The sequence below is a fragment of the Salmo salar genome, chromosome 17 (genome assembly GCF_965601325.2).
Source record: "Salmo salar chromosome 17, fSalSal1, whole genome shotgun sequence".
In the NCBI taxonomy this organism is placed as follows: Eukaryota; Metazoa; Chordata; class Actinopteri; order Salmoniformes; family Salmonidae; genus Salmo; species Salmo salar.
Genome location: NC_138307.1, coordinates 56,396,715 through 56,418,472, shown reverse-complemented (window position 1 = coordinate 56,418,472; position 21,758 = coordinate 56,396,715). Strand labels below are relative to the sequence as shown.

Below are 21,758 nucleotides of genomic sequence, written 5' to 3'. Positions count from 1 at the left end.
TCGGCGATGCCAGAGTGGCCCGACAGCCTGGAACGGCCGGAACCAGAGCCACCTCCAGAAATAGGTGGGTTGGGGAGGGGTGGTGTAGCACAGTGCCGTCGTTGACGGCAGCCACCCTCCCTTCCCTCCCTTTAGAAAAGGGGAATTTTTTTTGGTGTTGCTTGGGGTTATTTTTTGTTAAGGTGCTTCTGGGGTAGCACCTTTAAGGGGGGGGTACTGTCACGTCCTGGCCAGTATAAGGTTAATTGTTTTTGTAGTTTGGTCAGGACGTGGCAGAGGGTATTTGTTTTATGTGGTTCGGGGTGGTGTGTTTGTGTAAAGGGTGTTTGATTTAGTATTTCCGGGTTTTTGGTTGATGGTCTATGTGTTTGTATTCTATGGTTAGTCTGGTGTGTGTGTTTCTATGTTTGGTTAATTGGGGTTGGGACTCTCAGTTGAAGGCAGGTGTTGTCTATCTGCCTTTGATTGAGAGTCCCATATATTAGGGTGTGTTTGTGTGTGTGATTTGTGGGTGATTGTTCTGTGTGTAAGCCGTATGCTTTACCAGACTGTTTGTAGTTGTTCGTTCGTTTTGTTATTTTGTATGTTCATTTTTGTAGTTAATAAAAATCAAGATGAGCATACACGTACCTGCTGCGTATTGGTCCTCCTTCACCGACGACAACCGTGACAGCCTGTCTAGCCATAAAACGGCATGTGAGCCCTCCTACAGTCACAGTGCCACTGTTTATTTCTGCATTTCCTGTTTGTCCTTCACCACAAGAGTTGTCTGTTGCTGCTGTGAATGCTGGGTAAAAATGGCCAGACAGGTCTGGGTGGGGTGACGATGTGTCAAACATCACACGACGACGCCGCACCAGAGAACTAAATAAGTATCGCAACCCCAGGCTAACATGTCAACAGAGATTAAACTAGTTTATTCTTTTCAAAGAAAATAATAATAATTACGAAACAAAAAAGCAGTCATTTTTTACACTAGTGATTATTATTAAATTTTTACAACCATTCAGTCTGCATAACATAAAGAAATAATTCTACATCTTTGTTTCTTTCGTATTTTTGGTACTCTGAATTATACATACAAATAACAAATACAGGAACTTTTTTCACAATGCATATAATCTGTGGGCCGGAAGAAAGTCTTTCAGGTGATCCAATGTGGCAGTGTGTGTTTGTGTGTGTATGTGAAAGTATGATGTGTGAATATGTGTGTGTATGTGAAAGTATGATGTGTGAATATGTGTGTGTATGTGAAAGTATGATGTGTGAATGTGAGTGTATGTGCTAGCATGTCAACACAAACCAACAGCCCAAGACCTATAGCACATCCAAAAAAGAGACACCTGCAGTCAGAACAATAGACTCTCTAGAAGCTTAATGCATCAAACATGTTTTCCAGCAGGCGAAAGTGAAGGCCTGTCCTTTTATCGGTTCTTTCCTCTCCTCCCTTTCATCCCTCTCTCCAGGAAGCAGAGGCGTCCTCTCTTCCTCTACTCTCCAGCGGCAGTGTCTCTTCTTGCCTTGACTCGTACCCTTCTGTCGTTAGCTGCCCAGGGGCATTTTACTTAATTAAAAAGTCTTCATTAAACGTACTGTATTTCATACAATTTGTACAAATATATTCAAAGTTAATCTCCTCTCTTCTTCTCAAGGCTCAGGGGTGGGGGGGGGGGGTCCTGTCATACAGGTGTGTGAAGTAGGGTGGGAAGGGGAGTGGGGGGCATCACAAAAGTTGTAGCTTTTGTAATGATTGTTAATAATCTTTGTTTTTTTCCCATGAAAAATGTTTGAAGACAAATGTGATTCCGGATTGGGGGTTAACAGCTGGGAGGACAGTCAGTGAGTGGGTGAAGCTTCAGGATCTTTTCTCCCAGGTCGGAGAACAACAACGGTCTTCCCAGGAGTCGGAAAACCACAGTCAGTGAGTCAGTCTGCCAGGCTTTGAGGATCCCAGTAGATACACTTGATAAAGATTAAAAAAGATACAACTGAACAAAAGCAAGGACCCATAGAGCCTGTCTCCCTCACACTGAGCTCAGATCATAGGCGGCTTGGTGATGGAGCAGAGCGGTTGGTTATGGGTAGCAGGGAGCAGTTTGGTTATCTTTCAGCTTGGGATTCAGGTAAGCGAAGAGAACTGGGGGTAAGAGGATGGGGGGGTTAGTTGTTGATTGAGGGGTTCTGGGAGGTGGGTGGTACCGTTGGGGTCTTCTAGCCCATGGCAGAGACCATACTGGAGTGGGGGTGAGGGGCGAAGGAGGAGGGGTGCATGGGCGTGGGGGTGGACAGCATGTGGCCGGAGTGTGAGAAGGGGGGGAAGGAGGACATGTGGCGGGACAGAGCAGCGGGGCTGAACGAGCTGCTCTTCTCCATCAGGCTCTTGGAGAAGTCGTCCATGCTGTCGTGAGACTTTTTGCTCTTCTTCGACTTGCTGGACATCTTCCTGTTCCTGGTCTGAATGCCCTCCTTCTTCATGGTGAGAGGTCGGTTGATCTGAGGGACGGACACATGGGGTTAATGCACCAGGGTTAAAACAAGCAAGTTATTCAATATTCATATTTCATAGGTAAGTGACTTCAAGGAGTTACTTAAATTGAAGGAGCAGAAATAGGAATATGAGTCAGAGTAGAACTGAGCCAAGATATCAAAGAGCAGTGTTCATGCTTTTTGATGGACTTTGATGAAGCGAAAAAACGCTGACAATCAAAGAAACTAAATAAAATCCAAGCATTGAGCTCTGTTTATCAGTCGTATCTTGTAAAGCGCATTCGAATTGTGTCAATGCATTTGGACAAACAAACAAAAAACAAAACAAAGAAAATTGGAGAGGGGCGACACAAATAGGTTTCGAGCTCAGGATTTGGGGGACACTGAGATATGTAATGGAGTCCCATTATAGAATAAATCTGTCTGTCCCATTGTTAGCGGTAGGGGGTGGGGGGGGAGTAGTGTGTGTGTGTGTGTGTGTGTGTGTGTGTGTGTGTGTGTGTGTGTGTGTGTGTGTGTGTGTGTGTGTGTGTGTGTGTGTGTGTGTGTGTGTGTGTGTGTGTGTGTGTGTGTGTGTGTGTGTGTGTGTGTGTGTGCAGGGTGAGTCCACGTTTGGCTGGATTTAAACGCTGATTCCCTTAAGCTGGGCTGGATCTTAGACTACTGCCATGCCAGGGAGAGGGAGACAGAGGGAAAGACAGAGAGAGAGTTGGAAAGATGGAATGAGAGAGAATGGGAAAGTGAGACAGAGCGAGAAAGAGAGCCTGGCAACCACCGTCCTAACCAGCCGACCAATGAGACACATGGCCATGACGACTACCAGTGCCGGCCAAGTCCGTCTCTCTACCCTCAACCCTCCATCTGCATGGGCATCTGCCGGCCAAAATGGCCCGAGCTGCCATATTCCTGCACAGGTTTTTAGCTGGGAATGAAAGCCGGATGATGGAATTCCAGCTCAGGGCAGGATTATGAAGGAGAGGTGGATGAGGCCGGCTGCCTCCCTGATCGGTAGGTCCGCTTCCCTGAGAAATGGGAACAGGGATTTCACCGCCTCACTTCTGCCACTTTCTCTGAGACGTTATTGCCATTTTTCGCTGACTATATTTTAGCACAGAAGTGGCCCAGATGATTAGCAAAGGGCAAAGAGCTACGGCCCCTGAGCGATGTGGTTTCACTGTCTCTACACGACGTAGGGTAAAAGAGAAGGGCTTCTCTGTGTTTCTAGCTGCTAGCTAGGCATTGAAATGCAGTTCGCCCACCTAAAGCTGACCTGGCAGGCTGTGCTCTTTGATACTTAAATGTATGCCATGCATCTCACATAGGAAGCCTGGGCCTTGGGCCTCCGCCCCATAGCATCAAACAAAACACAGTGACCACCACAGAGCATTCAGTACATTACCTCATATCCTCTCCCCACACCTATAGTAACCTGAAAACAACCACAAACCTTATGTAATGGTCTTGGGTTGACCGCACTGCAAACACCCTGACTCACACATCAGTGAATGTTGAGGAACATTGTTTCACATTGTCAAGGAGAAGAAAAAAATGATTTGGGTGTCAACACTGTCTGTCACATCTTTGTGGCAACTTGTTTTTTTCACAAGCATCCAATAAATATGTCCATACACATTTACTGTAGCCTACAGCCTTATCAAAATGGAAAGGCTATCAAGGTCTCTGAGGTTAGCGTTAGGTTGCTGTCACGTGCAGCCACTGTGGCCACTGTGCAGGTTAGGAGTCATTGTGCACGAGGGGAGAGAGGCTTCATATAATGTTCCATGTCAAATGTGGAATTTGTTACAAAGTGAGCAGGCCCCAACAGAATTCTGAATTTACCAAAACAAACTAATTTTGCAATTAAGCTGAGGTCGGGTCAGTTCAAAATATATAATATGTAACTGGGAAATATTATTATTCTCCCTGATAACCTGAGAAAAAAATGGTTTTCTTCCGTCTTAAAGAATCTGCCAAAACCAACATAGGGAAAATATTTAACAGGGAGCACTTGCGTGACAAGCAAGGAAGTGTAGTGGGATAGGCTATAGACGTCCCCCTTCGCGCGAGGATAAGGGATACCTTATCAGACAAACTCTGGGGCGAGCTCTCTCAGATGAAGGTTGAATAGGCTATAAGTAAAATCTAATAATAATAATACGTTTCGTTAGTTCAATTACGCAGCAGCTCTCATTCTTGGTACAGTGTGTATGAGAGAGAGAGAGTGTGAGAGAGAGAGAGAGAGAGAGAGAGAGAGAGAGAGAGAAGAGAGAGAGAGAGAGAGAGAGAGAGAGAGAGAGAGAGAGCGGAAGGAGAGAGAGAAAATTACTGGTCCTGGGGGTCCTCAGATTGAGGAAGTGAAATTATGTGGTGAGACAGTAACCAGCACGCCCCAAAACGAATCAGGCGGATTGGTGGTCAGTGGGGGACTCCAAGTCCCTGGCGCTGATGTAACCAAAAGGCCTGAAATAAGATAGGTCTGAAAATTAATCGAATTTTAATTAAGCTCTTATTTAATATTCAAAAACCAAGCTGTATGCACGGGGCTTAATTCGGCTCTCTCATATATTTTGATTTGTACATGTGACTTGCTGCGAATAAATCACATGAATTATATTTATTATCGCTTGTGCCCCCACAATTCTCAATAGGGACGACTGCATAAATATTTCAAGATCTATAGAAAAAAAAAGTCGCAAATAAGCTTTGAATGTACAGAAAAAAAAAGGGAGGAGAGAATAAATGAAAAGAAATAAACAAAAGTGAGGAAGAAAAGAAAGGATATGAAAGACGACACATGCTTAGATAAATTAGTAGATATCTTACTATAATGTAAAGGCTGTTGTTTTGCTTACATTGTGCAGTTTGTAGTATAGACCGCAAGCGTTACACACGGGGTCCCCGTTGGCGTTTCTTCGCCACAGTGTTGTCGTGCTCGTTTGACAGTTTGCACATGATGTTCCTGCGCGTCTTGCTGCAGACTGGCGAAAAGGAGATACAAAAAACATGCATATCAGTCATAAGGCCTTTTCCTAGGCTATCAAACCAAATGTTGCATTTATAATACATTACTAACATATAGCTTTCTGCAAAGCTCTGTCTATCCAACTTTCTGCAAATAGTTTTAAAATAAAGACAAAATCCCAAAACAGCGCTGCTTTGACTCGAGGCTAAAAATAGCATCATGCGCACATGCCCTCTCAAGAGTAAATATTTACAGACGACATAAAAGCGGTGGCATGAAATGGGACCTATTAAATCTGATTACATTTCCCCGTTAAAGCGACTAAGTGCTTAAGTAACAGCAAGATAGTGTCGGCTCCTTATGTTTAAATATGGAACTCAACAGGTTAAACAAATAAACTACAATTAGTTTTAAGGTGAGAGCATGATGGCGGACAGAATGATGCATTTTTTAAAACAAATCTCCAGCCTCCCATGGGAGGGAAATTATATGTTAAATCATCAATATGTGCATAGCACGATCAAAACAATAATTATTCTGTTGTTTTTACATAGCTAATGGTGTTGAGCTGTCAAGGGGGGTTTCACAATATAACATGGCTAATGAATAAAATGGACAAAATGATATGCTTGTGGATGAAGATGGTAAGCTTGAATATCGCCACATAAGGTTGAATATCGCCATACCGTCCACATTGACATACCATATAGGCCTATTAGCCAATTACAGAAAATAGTTTTTTTTAAATTGGGACGAGCTAATGCGCTGATTTACATTCAAGATAGGTTTCGACTTGCATGGGGAGAGGACTCTACCTTCCCATGGATTGAAACGCCTGCCTCAGACGCCAGTTAGCTGACCCGCCTGACATTGATGTTATAATCTATAAAACCAATCGATAGACGAGATGACCGAATAGGACACAGTACCGTTAACACCGAATGGGCAAAACAAAAGGCACTACACTATCTTTCTGAGGGATTTCCAATTATCTACATCTGGTGGCCTAATAAACCATGTTCATGCGTGACTTAAATAATGTAATTGCTTTGCACACCAATTTTGAGTTCCATTAACGCGAAAATAAAGTTATTGTGTACTGGAAAATGGAGCTCACTGTATCCATCTCCTGCCAGACTTCTTCTTCAGACTTCCCTCTCTCTTTTCTGTTTTCCTTTTCTTACTATTTTCCCTCAGTATTTGAACATTCTGCAGAGATTCCCTGAGTTCTGAGAAGAACAATCTAGAGTCGTGACTCCTGCGTGCCCTGGGCCGCTCCTTGCGCTGATTCGGTCCCCGGTCCCCTTCATGTTTAGACTGCGGAAGCGGGCTATGTTGTTAAAAGCGACTTATCTGCGCTGCTCAGATATCCGGCAGCTTTTTCCTGGGAAGTCGGGTTTTCACATTAGAGAGAGAAGGGGTGATATAGGCTAGAGCAGAAGCTGGCTGGCTGCTAAAAGAGCAGTCCGCGCGAGGCGTCCCCTGCCTAGAAAGTGTTCCCCTTTATCTAACCATGCAGAGAGGTAGGGAAACTGCTCTATAGTACTGAGCTTTCTGGTGTTAAAAAGTTTAGGGTGTTCCTCTCCAAATACTGCAGGGTGCATGGTAGCCTACATCTCTCATCTAAACCATATAAACGTCCAATTCTAAGTATGCCATTTACAGTATGTTAACTGCAGATATTATTCCTATGCGGGCAGTGAGGATTTGGATGGAATATCTTTCGATTTGCCTCAATGCAGAATAAGAGGAATATATTTTCTCCTATTTTTTTTTCCTCTAAGAAATATCAAACAGTAGGGCAATTGAAGCGGGAAAAATAATAATTGATGAAGCAAATCATTAAAAAAAATGCATAACAATAGTAATAATAAATCTGCAGTTTGCTATTACTGTATATCTAAAAGAATTCGAGACCTGCACTTGGCGAGTCAATTTCCTGCAGCTAACACTTCTTCCTGGGTAGAGAAAGAGAGAAAGACGGAAGTGTCATCAATACAAAGTGGCAGGGACATACCAGTCGTCGCTTGGGTTTGATGAGGGGCCGATTCTGCCCGTTCATCTTGTGATAGAGTCCGCAGGCGTTACACAAATAGTGGCCAGTGCCATCCCGCCTCCAGAGCGGGGTCGACGTAGCTCCACAGTTAACGCACTCTCTACCTTCTGAAAGCAGAAACGATACACAACATGGAGAGAGCGCCGAGATCAGTTCGCCCCTTATAAACTAAACATATCATCTCACATCTGGAACACTTGATCCCTCAGGTCAAGAGGGAAAAAGGTTGTTATAAACATCGTAGAAAATGTCATCACACAAAATAATCAATTCTAATAGTAGCATAACATTCATATTACATAGTAATAATAATACAAATAATATAAATTATACTACTAGGCATACTACTACTACTAATACTACTACTGCTACTACTACTACTAATAATAATAATAATACAACTGCTACTACTACTACTACTACTACTACTACTACTACTACTACTGCTACTTCTACTACTACTACTAATAATAATAATAATACTAATACAACTGCTACTACTACTTATAGTAATAGAACTGCTACTACTACTACTATTAATAATAACAATAATAATAATAATAATAATAATACAGTGAGCCTTTAACAATGCATTGAATATTCCAATATCATTTCATCAAATGCATAATATATTAATTCAAACTGATAGCCTATCTTTAGAAAAGGGCGTGCATAATCTATGGACTCAATCATGTTTTTGTGATTAAAATGTGCTCTCTTCTTTCTCCCACACACACAACCTCTCATTTCACAGTGGTGTAAAGTAATAATAATAATAATATGTTATTGTAGAATAGACGAATTCATTCATTTTTAGGTCTGTTTATTTGATTGGAATGACCACTGTCTTTCCAAACCAGCATTTGGGTTTGACTGGCACTTCTCTAGTGACACCGACAGGTGAGCGGCGCGTTAACAGGTTCATTAAGGGGGTCTCCAGATCCCCAGGCCTATGTGGCCTCACCACTGAAAATAAAACAACCGAGCTGCGCGGCAGGATTATTTGAAAGCATAGACGCGTATAGAGAGGAGGCCTTGCGTCGTGCCGTGTCTTTATGCTCACCCGCACTTCCCCTTATGACTGCAAAAACCGCTCCACTTCTTCAGAGACTGATACGCGTCACTTCTGGTTCTGCCTTGTTAGATGTGATAGACATTCCAGAGACCTCAGCAGACACGGAGGACGTTGTAAATCAATAGTGGTTTTAGAGAGAGGAGACTGGCTAACACAGCTAAACAAATGTATCCACTCCACAATAGGGCTCTGAGAAATAGGCTACTACAGGATTTTGTATTGCGCAAGGCGTGTTCCGAGGTTTATGTTTAGAAGACCACAGTCGACCTTTCTCCATGACTTCTTTTCGACTGCAGGTTTGCAATTTAGACACATTATATTATATGACCTCATTAATAGATAACCTATTTAAGATTCATTTTAGAGGATGTATCTTTACGCACATTACAGCACACACATACTTTATCCTCAAATTAAAATGATTTATTTTTTTGTTTGTAATAAGCGAATATTATTCAGCATTGAGTAAGCCTGATGATATGCATCGACTAATCCACTGTTTTCTATATGTCTCCTAATGCTATGTGGCACTGATATTAATCTCATTACAGTTAACTGGTTTCGAGCGGTGCCTGAATAACCTTTTTTTTTAATTACCCCCACTTGCTTGGATAAAATTCAGCTTCGCCAGTCGTGCCCCTCTGCCACGGAGAGTGTTCATTCGTGATTACCCCCTCTCAATGCAGCCCCGCATCCGGGCTCTATCAAAGTTATTACTGGCTCTCCGTAAACAATGCAACTGTCGCGTGCACCAGTCTGACAGTAATGGGATTATCTAAACGGGCGCGAGAGCCATGCCGGCACGGAGGCCACGGTCACAGATTTAGCCTCTCTCTCGTTCCCTCTGTGAAACATAGAACAACTGAAAACGGATCTGGTCTATACACAGCTTAAAACTATTCTGAACTCATCTGATTTAAGGGCACTAGAGCCGTTTAATCATTCACTGGACTAAATTCCTTTGCTTTGGAAAGTGGAAATCGTTCAATCTTATGTGGGCAAATGCGCTTTGAATGATTTAATTCGCTTTCTATTCTAAGCAATGTGTTTTAACAAATCATGGTGCTGATTGAATGCGATTAAGCATGTTTGTATAGTATAATAACATATAGAAACGCTATAACGACCCCAATTAAAATTGATACTCAGTCAAATTGATGTAGAGATAGAAACCCCTATTATCCATGCAATATTATTTTATTAATATTTAGAATGTATTATTATTGTTATTATTGTTGTTGTTGTTATTGCTATTATTATTCATTTGTATTATTATTACCGCCACGTGCTTTCCTTGGCACTGCTATTGTATTTTCCCTCAAACGAATCTTGTGCATGAGTCCCTTTGAGACACATTTGACTTTCTATGGGCCTGCAAGGGCTGGAGAAAGGCCTCGGCTGTCACTCAAAGCTACAGTTTTTTTTGTGTGGAGAACGAAAAAAGGTCCTGATTCTGAAACGGGTACATTGGGATTACACCTGGATATCATCAATGTCATAAATTCTAAGGTGAAATCAAATGGTAATATAATAAAATGCACGCCTACCTGAACATGACCTTGTTTTTGGTCTTGTTTTGGAACCATAACTAGAAGATGACCCACCTATCAGGCTACTTGGTGGGAAGAGGCCTGGGCCGTATTCGGGGACATAGGATGGGTATGTGGCGATGGGGTGATGATGGTGGGCGGAGGATTGCGCTCCGATTGATGCCATGCTCCGGCTGTGAGACTCCAGTTTCATGCTCTCGGCCAGGGACACCTGGTACTTTATGCACTCTTTCTCCTCCTGTTGGCGACTGTTGCTGCTTGAGCCCGGAGTGGAGATGCCTGGGTCCGGGGACACGTCTTTCGGAGGAGTGGGGGGAAAGGTGAAGAGGTGCGGGCTGGAGTGGCCCCCGGACAGGGAGGAGGAGGACGCCGTGGGGTAGACAGAGAGACCTGCCGGGGAACCGTGGTGCAGTGAGCTCTTCTGGAAAGGACTCAGGTTCCACGGGGAAGTGCTGTGGTGCTGCATCGCTTTGCTTCCGTCCAGCCACGGCAGAGAGCCGTGCAGTAGAGAGGGGCGACACACTTGACTACCTGTAATAGAAAATAGGATGATAGAACGGTGTCAGTATTGTTCTCGGTGAAGAAAATTACAATAGGTCTACATTCAATTAGCCTACTCTCACGATTTGATCACTTTCCCTTATGATAATTTTGTTGACTATAAACAATAATATCTCACATGTATGCTGGTTTAAGTTTGACCTCGCCATGTAGGCCTAGGCCTATGAAAATTACACAAATAATATCCCTTCGTTTCAAATTAAAGGTATACCTCAGTCACTGTCAATTAAAAAAGTTGGGTCACACTTTCTATTGAAACAAAACGTGATAAATATGACAAGGTCTTGTTCGTTTGATATTTATACGAGTGAATTCAGATGTGCTTTACCAGTGGAGAAGCGGCAACTACAATGACTTAGACTTTTGATTATTTTAATTAAGAAAGCCTATAAATCGATTATGGAAAACAAATACAATTTTAGTAAAACATCACCCACGATTTCTCTTCGGGGACACAAGGTAAAACTGCACACCAGGCCTACACAACTGACAACACATGCTCTGACCCAAATTGTCCCTCCTGACTCGAGCCTACTTAATTTTTGGGGGTCTAGCCGAAACCCAGGGCCTGGATGACTGTGTCAGAGCAGCAGTGTCAGTAGCACGCCAGTCTCAGTGCAGAGGGTTTGAACAGTGATGTTTTAGCATAGGAAGCATCGCTACAGAAACCGGGTCATGATTCACTATTCCGTTCAGGAAGTCATGTCAATAAATTAAACCAAATGCTCTCCCGCAGTTATTTTCTCTCCAAGAATATCTATAATTAAATGATAACTCATAGTTTACCTGACATAAAATGGACACGGTTGTGTGGTGAAGTATGATAGTCTGAAATGACAAAATATATCTCATGGGGCCTTTCCAAATTCTCTCTGTCCGTAGGTCTACACATTCATCCGTTTGGTAACATATTTGAATTTAACCATGATACAAACATACATGTCATATTTGACAATAGTAACATGCTGTGCATTTGTAATTCACGTTAATTTATTTGATTTAAACATGTCATTGATTTCAAATTGCTCGACTGATAGGGACAACCTTCCCTTCTTACATCTGATTTTACTGTGCTAAAAATCGCACTGAACATGGAATTAGAACAATCTTACTCACTGTTAAAACAAATACCTATACTCACAACTGGAAAGATATGAAACCAAAGGTAAACCACCAGAGAGGTAAGCCACACATAACATAACATAACATATGCATGGTGTCATATGGCTCTCGCATTTTTAAATGATCCTGATCCGCTGAGGCTAAAACCTATTAGACAAATACTTCGGTTCTGACATTTTAAAATGGACAGCCGTCTGAAGACGAATTGTTCTTATGTTAGCTCTATCTGAGTTAAATATGACCATGCCAAATATAAACAATTCAATAGCAGCCTAAAACGACGCGTAATGAGGCAGTACTTACTATGTGGAGGAGGTGGGTACCTCTGGACGGCTCGGACTGAGTTCCCATAGTATGGAGATACGTGGTTGCCCTGTGAGTCGATATTAAACAGTACATCCACATCGTCGGCAAGGGGATACTGCGAGGGGTCCATGTACGAGTGGCCGAGGCCCGGGTGGTGCGAGCCGGGATGCTGTTCGTTTAGCACCGATGGGTGGTGATGGCTCATCCATCGGGGTTGGTCCGCGGATACTTCCATAGCTTTTTAGCAAACGTTCATATACACCGGAGTGAACCGATACAAGTCAAGTAAGAAAAAAATCTGTCCGAATTCCTGCTTTGTTTAATCCACAGTTTTCTTCGTTACCTTCGTTCACCTGGAGATGAAAAATAAAAATGTATTTAAAAAATATGTGGTTCCCCCTATGTAGATGTTATTTTCAGTCTATTCAAATGCGATTATTTGGCAGGGATTCACATTAACGTGAATATGCCTGTATAATAAATAAAACGAAATTGTTCAAAACATACATTCAAAAAATAATGTTTCACTTGAATGTTGTCATGAATAAGTCCAAGGTCGTATCCAGTCCCACTCAAAAGTTCCTGAACTTTTCCCTGACAAAGTTTCTATATTATTAAGCCGATTCAACAAGTTGTAGAGGTATATGTTTAGACGCAGCCTTGTTTGCAGTAGGTGGCTTAGTGCAAACTGACTAGCACCGAACTCACAGATCAAATCTCTGTTTGTGCGCAGCGGCAACCCTCGCCACTTACTTCGCTTCCCTCACTCTCTCTCTCTCTCTCTCTCTCGCTCTCTCTAGCTCTCTCACCCACTCTCTCTATCTCTCTCTGAACTCTCTCCGTCCCCGTGTGTGTATATGTCTCTCTCTCTCTCTCGCGCTCTTTCTCTGGGTTTTTTTTACAGTGAAGGCATTCTTTCAGGATGGCGCCAGGCAGCTCAATGCTTGCAGACAGCTGTGGCGCGACGCAACTTAAGGAGGGTCTGTCAGTGTCATCAGTGGGGGAGGGGCCTGCGCTGCTCGCCCTAATTGAATATAGTGGGCCAGGAGAGATGACCAAGAACGGATTTCTCTTTCACAGACCCTGCAAAAGTCTCACCAATAGTAAATACATTTATTTACATGTTCAGATTATTATTTTTAGAAAGCAAATACCGGTACACAAACGCATTCATGCCCATTATACACAATGTATTGTTCATTATAACTCAATTATAACCCATAATAAAGTGATTTTTTATAAGGAAATATGGACATATAGACTATAGTAAATATGTAAATATGAACATCTTAAATGCACATCTCATGAAGACAACATGAAAAACAACACATCTATTTAATTATATTATATTATTTTCTATTCTAAAGTAGACTGCTTTTTAATGCAGTATCTGTATCAATGAATCCTGCTGGCCACAATAATATTTCCGGGCTTGTCATGAAAAAAATATATAAATAGAAAGAGACGTGAAGCATGTTGCTCAATAACGCGGGACCAGTGGCAACCTGGCAGGTTGTTGGACGCCCATTTTCTTAAAATTGTGACAGTGCGTCCTCTCGCGGTGACAGGCGCGTTATTATAATGGCAGGCTACGACTTAACTCCCCAATTTGGACTGATTTCCTCGCTTCACAGAGCAGGGGCAGGCCAGGACGCCAGAGTGGCTGAACTGCAGTCTGAAAACACTCCACTGCATTACTGCCTGGCTCCTCAGCTGACTTTAACAGACTGAGAGAGAGCGCAAGAGAGAGAGTATTCTTCCAGAGAATTAGACTGCTAGTCTCTCCCCCAACACACAGATAGACAAGCAGCAAATGCCCTGACATGCCATTATTAATTCAAAAAGACTGCATTAAATGTAACTTGATGCAGTCATTTTTTTTTTTACAATACCAAGTCATTCATGCGTTCTATAGTGTATGATCTTGAATTGACCAATTAAATATATTCATATTGACACCATAGGCCAGATCATCTAATTATTCCATATGCCAGTGTCAGGTATGAATGCTGCAGTGTACTCTCGCCTTGTTCCACTTGATTGCACAGTAATGGGGGGGGGGGGGGGGGGGGGGCTGCCCCGTGGGGAGGTATTTTGTATCTAATTCCCAGTTTGGCTACCCCATACTCTCCGATTGGTAGCATGTCATTGTAGAATAGGGGGATGTTCTTTTTGGTGCTGCGCAAAGCACTGACACAGGCAGCCTCTACGACGCCACTGGACGTGACGTCACCTCCAGGAAATGAACCCTCTCAGCGAGCAGAGCAGAGCGCGCAGGCTGTTCTGGAGAGGAAATGCGCGTGCCCTTTTCCAGTGAGTAAAATGATAATTATTTAATGGCACAATTCTATAACCAGGTATGCTGGGCATTCATTACGCGTTAAAATCATGATGAAATTGTATGGTGAGTTGTATGCACACAAACATTACAAGGGGAGAAAAGGCAGATTATATTAATAGCCTTGCATTCGCATAAAAATCGATACCATATACTTTTCCAAAGTGCACTATCACGAATGCAAACTGACACGAAGGAAATTGATATATGAAATGCATTTTGTCAGGGTCTCCATGGGAGCACTTGATATTCAGAGCATGGCCACAACAATAACTGCCACATCCATCATATGCAATGAGGTAGGCCTATTTTACAGAATAGGGTAGCTACATATGTGATATTCGTAGATGGCCTTTTAGTCTTTTGTAGGTTGTGCATTTTACCAAGGCCGTTCTCAGTCGGGTGTACGGGGTTAATGTGTGAGAAACAGAAATATTGCTGATTTGGCAAAGCACGCTTTTATGCCTCTCCGGGATACCCAGAGAGCATGTCTCACTCAGGCGAACCTGAGACTGAACCTGGATGGAAACTGATGTACCGCCTCACATCGAACAATCTCACCGCCATTGTCGAGCTGTCAACGGACTCGTGTAATTATCCTCTTTAAAAGTATCGCGCTCCATTATCCACCAAGTAGGCTATGCGTTATAGGTGCTCCGAGGCAACACATGACAGTAAATGTAAATATCCTGATAATGTTTTTTTGTTTCTTGTCTGGATGACTGGAAGCTTACAGAGTGGGACATGGAACCTCTCTCAAGACGTGATTCCCCAAGCTTTAGTGTCAAGAGAGAAGGAGAGTGGAATAAAAACTGGTCCCCTTTAAAAGTTGTCATTTGTAATCCCTACCACTGTCACAACAGAAGGGGGGCCCTGTGTGTGTGTGTGTGTGTGTGTGTGTGTGTGTGTGTGTGTGTGCGCGCGCGCGTGTATGTGCGTGCGTGATAAAATAACCAAAACAAACAAAATAAAAAGCAGATGTCTAGTCTAACACACTGGATCTGATTCATAAATGTTGCCTGGTGGCGGGCACAGCAGAAGATTGGGGAGATAATTTGTGAGTGATTATGTCAGGGAACACTGATTAAAATCAGAAGATTTCACCGAGGGTGAGAATTTAAGACACCACAGGATTATTTCATTGTCAGAGTGAGATGAACTTTTTAGATAGCGTCTCTTTGTTTACAGTGTCCACATTTTGCCTCCCATAGGCCAACTGCAATTATGACAAATATATTTACTACTAATAATAATAATATGCATATTGATAATACCATATAGGCTATTCAAATAATTACTATAAATTGTATCTATTACTTTTTAAAATATGTTTGGGGGTTGATCATATGTGTGTCCAAGCATCATCATTAAAACAGGGGCAAGCTTCCCTGACGCTCTTGCGCTGTAACCCAGTTTTGAGGCAGATGAAAAACCCGGAAGGCCCAGAAATACCATTTAATTAAAGTTCCGGCATTTGGCTTAGTAGACTTTTGATGGGTTTCGGTTTTACAGTTTCATTCTAATGTAGCAGGTAAAGCTGTCCAAAGAGCCGCGAGGCGCGGATCCAGGGTGAACCAGAGGAAACCGCCTTGGGCAGCGGGCAGCACGCGGCACTCTCTCTACGCGCTGGAGCTACTTCACTCCAATCACCACTGGAAAACATTCGTATTATCTTGATGAACACGGAGGAAAATAAAAACAGCGATGGAGAGAGAAACGCATTCGGACTATTTATTACTATTATTATTAATAATAATAACAAGGATTTTGATATACGCTGAAATAGAGAAAAAATTACACCGAAGACAGGCATTTTCAAATAATTCAAAACGATATCATGCATGCCTTAATTTGAAAAGTAGAGTTGGGGCATGTGAAATATAGCCTATAAATATAGGCCACATGTATAAAATGACTAATGCCACAACATTCTCTGATCTTTTCAAGAACAACGCTTCTTGTACTCAATTAACTATGTGAACCAGTTCAGATTCTTAGAACCAAAACGAGGGCGTGAAATTATTCTCGGTGTGAATGAAACTTGAAAAATGATGTATATTTCTTAGAATGATTCAAATGAGAAAAGCTTTTGGAACATTTTACCTCGAGTACAGATGATGTTTTCGGTAATGCTTTAGCTTCAATAACAAGAAAAAGAGATTAAGGTACTCTGTCAATTAAGTGAGAGGGATGCTTATCCGTGTGATCGCTATTCACCTCCTCTCTCTTAACCGCGGCATCGCCAGGCCCACACCGCCTCCATTTGGATGCTACTGTTTTCGGTTCCTCTGCTTTAATCAAATGTAGTGCTCTTACGGCGTATTTGACCAAAAATTCCATTGACAGTTGGTGCATTTATTTACTCCTTTTTACATAACACAGTGGTATTGCTAATTAGCATACAGATAAAACTAGTCTAAATAAATCCCCAACGCTGATAGTCCGCCAGGTAGCTAACATCATTTGAGAACTTCATAAACACACAAACAAAGAACTTCGACATATCAACATTTCAAGCCACACTCAATGTGCTGCCCATCTCTGTCGTGGCCTGATTTGGAGATTGGAGGCAGATTGCATCCTTATTTAAAAGGTAACCCACCTCGTGATTATGTGAGTGGCCAGCCTCCCTATCTCCAAAACACAGCTGTTGGGGAAGCATTCAGCATTAATCAATAGAACCGCGCGCGATTTCCCAGCCCGTTCTGTTCTCTGCATGTAAATAACCGCTCGAGCTCTGCCCATGATAGCGCGACTGTGATGCCCTTAATTTCGTATCCTATTCATTCCATTTAACAGCTCCTCTCCAAATCAAGCCATATCGACCACAGACGTGATGGAAAAAGGGGGAATGCAGCCTCAGCAAATCCAACTCCTTTCTTTTATGACCCATTGGCGAGGTAATCAGATCAATTTCATGGGTTAAGGGATTCTGCCTGCCACCAACTCAGGTGGTAATAGATCATTAAAATCCTTCATCTTCTGTATTTCGGGAGGCGTGAGGTAGGTAAAATACTCTCAGAATCTAATGCGTTAACTGCAATACATTCCAAAGCAATTTGGAAACGTTGACGCAGTGAAAAACGGAAAAAGGAACGATTTATTAAAACGATTATTGAAGACCACCTATAGCCTATTTACTGTATATATATATATTTATTTTCGAAAATGTCTTTAGACCTAATATCCCCCAGCCTAATGCCAGTCACAAACGCAGCCAAACACATATAGGCTACAGTAAAAACATAAGAGGCAACAATGGCGTCGCATGTGTGTCTTTTTAACCACATTTCTGTTTGACAGACATGCAGAAAAGCTCTACTACACATGTTGAGAAAATGGAGCTGTTTAACCGGTCTCTGCAATTCACTAAACAAAAAGCATGTGTGCCTTTTTTCCTAAAGATGCACTTCAAAAACGCTAAATTCGAAAATCGTTTTTAAAGCCATGGATCAAACTTGCTCATCAATTCATTTCTGGACATAAGCCTGGCTGGACAGAACACACAGAGGCAGGCTGGAAGGGACCAGCGTTTACCTTTAAGAGCTATACTTTGTGTTCTTCGCTGAAGGACAGACAGACAGACAGACAGACAGACAGACAGACAGACAGACAGACAGACTTGCTTTATAGAAATCTAAATATTTACTGACCTGTGGAATAGAGGTTCGCGGTCGTTTTTTTCTGATCGGCTGCAGATGTGAGGAAAGAGTGACATGGAGATCGAAGCGCCGATGGCATTTAGAGAGAGCGAGCTGCGTACGGAAAAAAAATCGAGGCGCGCGCGCCCTCAGCCCAGTCACTCACACACACACACACACACACACACACAAACACACACGCGCGCGCACATACACTCCTACAGGCCAACCAAAGCATCTGTACATTCAGATCAGAGAACTTCCGGGTCGGTGGAGTCTAAGGAGGAAAAACATAGTTAGACAAGCCGAATGCCCCTAGACCACTATTAGGGCATTTTGCCACTTTATGAGGTCAGAGAGGTGGACTGCTGTTTATGGCGCATGTAGCTGCTATTTTTAGCATCGGTAATACTGTTAAAGTAGCCTATAGCTTAGCCTTGTAGCTAACTAATCATGGGATGGTATATTGGGCGTTAGAAATCACGTAGCACGGCATGCTTTAAATTGCTTAGTATTTCGATCTGTGCGTGCGTGAATTTCGAAAAAGGAAAATCATAGTTGATTGCAACTCTCAGTAATCAATATGTTCGTGTCATCGACCATTTCAATGCATGTGTAAAGAGGTACTCAAGTGCGCGCGCCCACACACATATACACACAAACACACTCCTGGGCGTTCTTTTGTTAGGATGACATAGGCTATCTCAGTAGGCCTATATTTTACTATGGAGTAGGCTTATACTACTATTAGGATTATAGTATTCATGATGAAGTCTAATTGACATTATTTTCTTTCAAACCTTAGGTCAAATATTAATTTCGATCTACTATACACTGATATTTAACACATTTTAATTTTCTAAAATAAGGTTGCAGAAGTACACATCCATAATATTTGTAGCCTATTGAATTTCCCCATGCAATGTATCAAAAGGTGTAAAAATATGAAACTGGTATTTACGTGCAATGTTGTCCTTCAGGCCTATACAGTATCTTAATAATATCATTTAAACTATTAATAAAAGGTCTACATATTTTTGGTGAAAACTAAAAAAAAATGCATGGGCTTTCCACCAACATACACCCACATATCTGCTTACACAGACACCATGTTTGAAATAGACACCAAATATAACTGATCCATCTTCCGTCTTCCTCCTCTAAAACAGGGAGAATGAGGAAAGAGAGAGAAAGAAAGAGAGAGCGCGAGAGAGAGAGAGAGAGAGAGAGAGAGAGAGAGAGAGAGAGGGGAAGAGAGAGAGAATTCTGCTGATGCTGGAGGCATGATATCTCACGTTGCGCCTTGACTCTGAAGGAAAATGTAAACTGATCACACCAAAATCTATCTTTGGAGAAGAAATTCAATTAAGGTAATAAATTAAATATAATTGGCACAAACGTCGCTGTATAAACTTACGGAAGCAACCAGCCAAATGTGTATTTTAAACCAATGAATAATTCAATGTTTTCAGGGCAACAAGAGCTTTCATTTATAGAATTAGTATGTCAATATTTTAATATAATTACAAAAGAACACATCCAGATGTTAATTATTTAATATGCTTGCATTAGAAGTAAATAAAGTGCTTATTAAAAAATAAATGGCTTCGCAATTTCAATATAAATGTGTTGGTAATTATGCTTCGATGATAAATGCGCATACTGATGCCTTCGATATAGTAAAAACAAAGGTCAAATCGCTGTATATTCCGCAGATGATTATGACTTATTGTAAGTGAAATACAAATATTATTAACGTCTGAAGAAATAACATATCTGAAGAATTAATTGGCTTCATTCATTTAAAGGATATAATTAAATGTGACAGAAAAAAAAATTAACCCCCCTTTTTCCTATCAACCATTTTCAAACAGAACAGAAATTTGTGACACGCAAAATAAATGAGGGATCCGTGATCATGTTTGTGGGGTGTTTCTCCTAAACTAAAATGAAACAGATTTTCTGAGGCACACAGCTTCACGAGGCTCCATTTTGATTCTGGGGCCATTTTTGGTCCAGTGATGTCTGTGAGCGCAAGCACGGCCAAGTCCAAAGTCACTCTCCTCTTCTCTCCCGCGTGCACTCTAGTAACGGCGTGAAATCGGGTGATTAATGTTGAATTTGACGTGAGCTCCTGCGTGACAGCGCGTGCTGACAACAGCTGAGCGTAAACCTTCCGGTATAATGCAAGTAGGCTACACATTTGTGTTTTTGCGCATTATTTATTTATTTATGCCCATTTTTGGTATTTATAACGATGAATCTTATCAGCAGATAGAATGAGGGATTATGATATCATGTTCATAACCCGATTAATGTTGGCATCATAGAACAAGCTGGCCTGTTTAAACACTTGCAGCCTACATGTCGTCCAAGTTAATTGTTTGGATTCCTTTTTAGCTAGATTTTCATTTGCGCCTTGCCACTGGAATTTATCATTCTTTTGCAATCAACTATTACATCTAGTGATTTTATATGTACATATAAGTCTTATCTGCATTGGGCTACTCGTCGCATTGTTGTATTATTGTCGTTATTGAACCTACACCTAATAGCATTTCTGTTAATATAGTCTACCAAACCCAGATAGGGCTAATGTCCGTACCTGATCAGTTTAAATAGATACACTCAAAGCTATCCTAATTCAAGGCACCTTGTAACTTAAGGTTTCAGCCAACCATAGCCAATTGCTGCTTATGTGCAGATGTCAAGGGTGACCTTAATGTGAGACAAAACGCCTCCTAAATCCACAGGCCACGGTCTTTCATGCATTTCCTTATTTATTTTCTCCATGTGTTTTATTATTCTCCTCCTGTGCGCCTTCCAAACGTAAGCCAGTGTTTTTTATATATATATACGGCGGCTTCTTCTTCCCTGCGATTTCATTTTAAAATATTAGGCCGAGGTGGGGAGAATTATAAACGACTCCTCTCTTATCTGCTCCCTTCACGTATCCAGGATCACAGAAACTGATTAAGAAAGAAGTCACAGCCAACGCCGGATTCATAATGATTTGGAATAATGAATCCTTATCTCTCTTCTGCAGATTACCAGCCTTTCAGCTCGCCATGTTTTGTTACATGGGATAATTTATTGCATCTAATACATCACAATGAATCTGATGGGGGAAAGTGATGGCCAATGTTAGGAGAAGGACTGCTTTTTTATCCCGGGGCAATGAAATGCCTTTACGATTTTTAATTGGTAAAATATAAGGGGGATCTGATAAAATAATATAACTGCAGAGGTATAATCTTGCCTCCTAGTGTTCCAGCGCCACTCTGCAGCATAATTAGTGTGTCAATTTCAACCTGGAATTAACAGCATCGACCTGCCATCGCTGCTCTAGCCAGTGGAGCCAGCGAGATCCTAATTTTGCATGATTTATTTTTCACCAAGAAGAGATAATTAATCATAAACAGTGAAAACAGTGCAGTAAAGTGGAGATAACAAAATATTTGCATCTAAAAAGATTCGATGAAGCTAATTTGTTTTCACACAGCCCCCCGCCCTCTCTCTCACGAACACCCTCCACCTCCCGAACCCCCCCCCCCCCCCACCCCCCCACCTCTCCATCTAACCACCTCCAAGATTTTTAATTTTCTATGATTAATCCTAGGCGAAATATCATTAATCATTATAAGTTGGAAAACGGGGCAT

The 21,758-nt window shown here is 41.8% G+C and overlaps 1 protein-coding gene across 8 annotated transcripts; it reads right to left on the bottom strand.

The window, feature by feature from the left end:
* Window positions 1–889: 889 nt before the first annotated feature.
* On the bottom strand, window positions 890–18,228 carry LOC106576211 (transcription factor GATA-3). 8 transcript variants are annotated; one of them, XM_045699843.2, is made up of 7 exons: window positions 18,111–18,228; window positions 12,117–12,472; window positions 11,478–11,519; window positions 10,128–10,661; window positions 7,467–7,612; window positions 5,340–5,465; window positions 890–2,493 (listed from the first exon to the last, which is right to left on the bottom strand). In XM_045699843.2, the coding sequence occupies exons 2-7, from the start codon at window positions 12,352–12,354 to the stop codon at window positions 2,212–2,214; spliced, it is 1,368 nt and encodes a 455-aa protein (XP_045555799.1). In that variant the 5' UTR covers window positions 12,355–12,472; window positions 18,111–18,228; the 3' UTR covers window positions 890–2,211. The 8 variants fall into 8 exon arrangements, with proteins under 8 accessions (XP_045555799.1, XP_014008678.1, XP_014008682.1 ...); XM_014153203.3 differs by lacking the exon at window positions 18,111–18,228 and adding an exon at window positions 12,627–13,062; XM_014153207.3 differs by lacking the exons at window positions 7,467–7,612; window positions 18,111–18,228 and adding an exon at window positions 7,367–7,407 and having other exon boundaries at window positions 10,185–10,661; window positions 12,117–13,065.
* Between the last annotated feature and the right edge of the window lie 3,530 nt (window positions 18,229–21,758).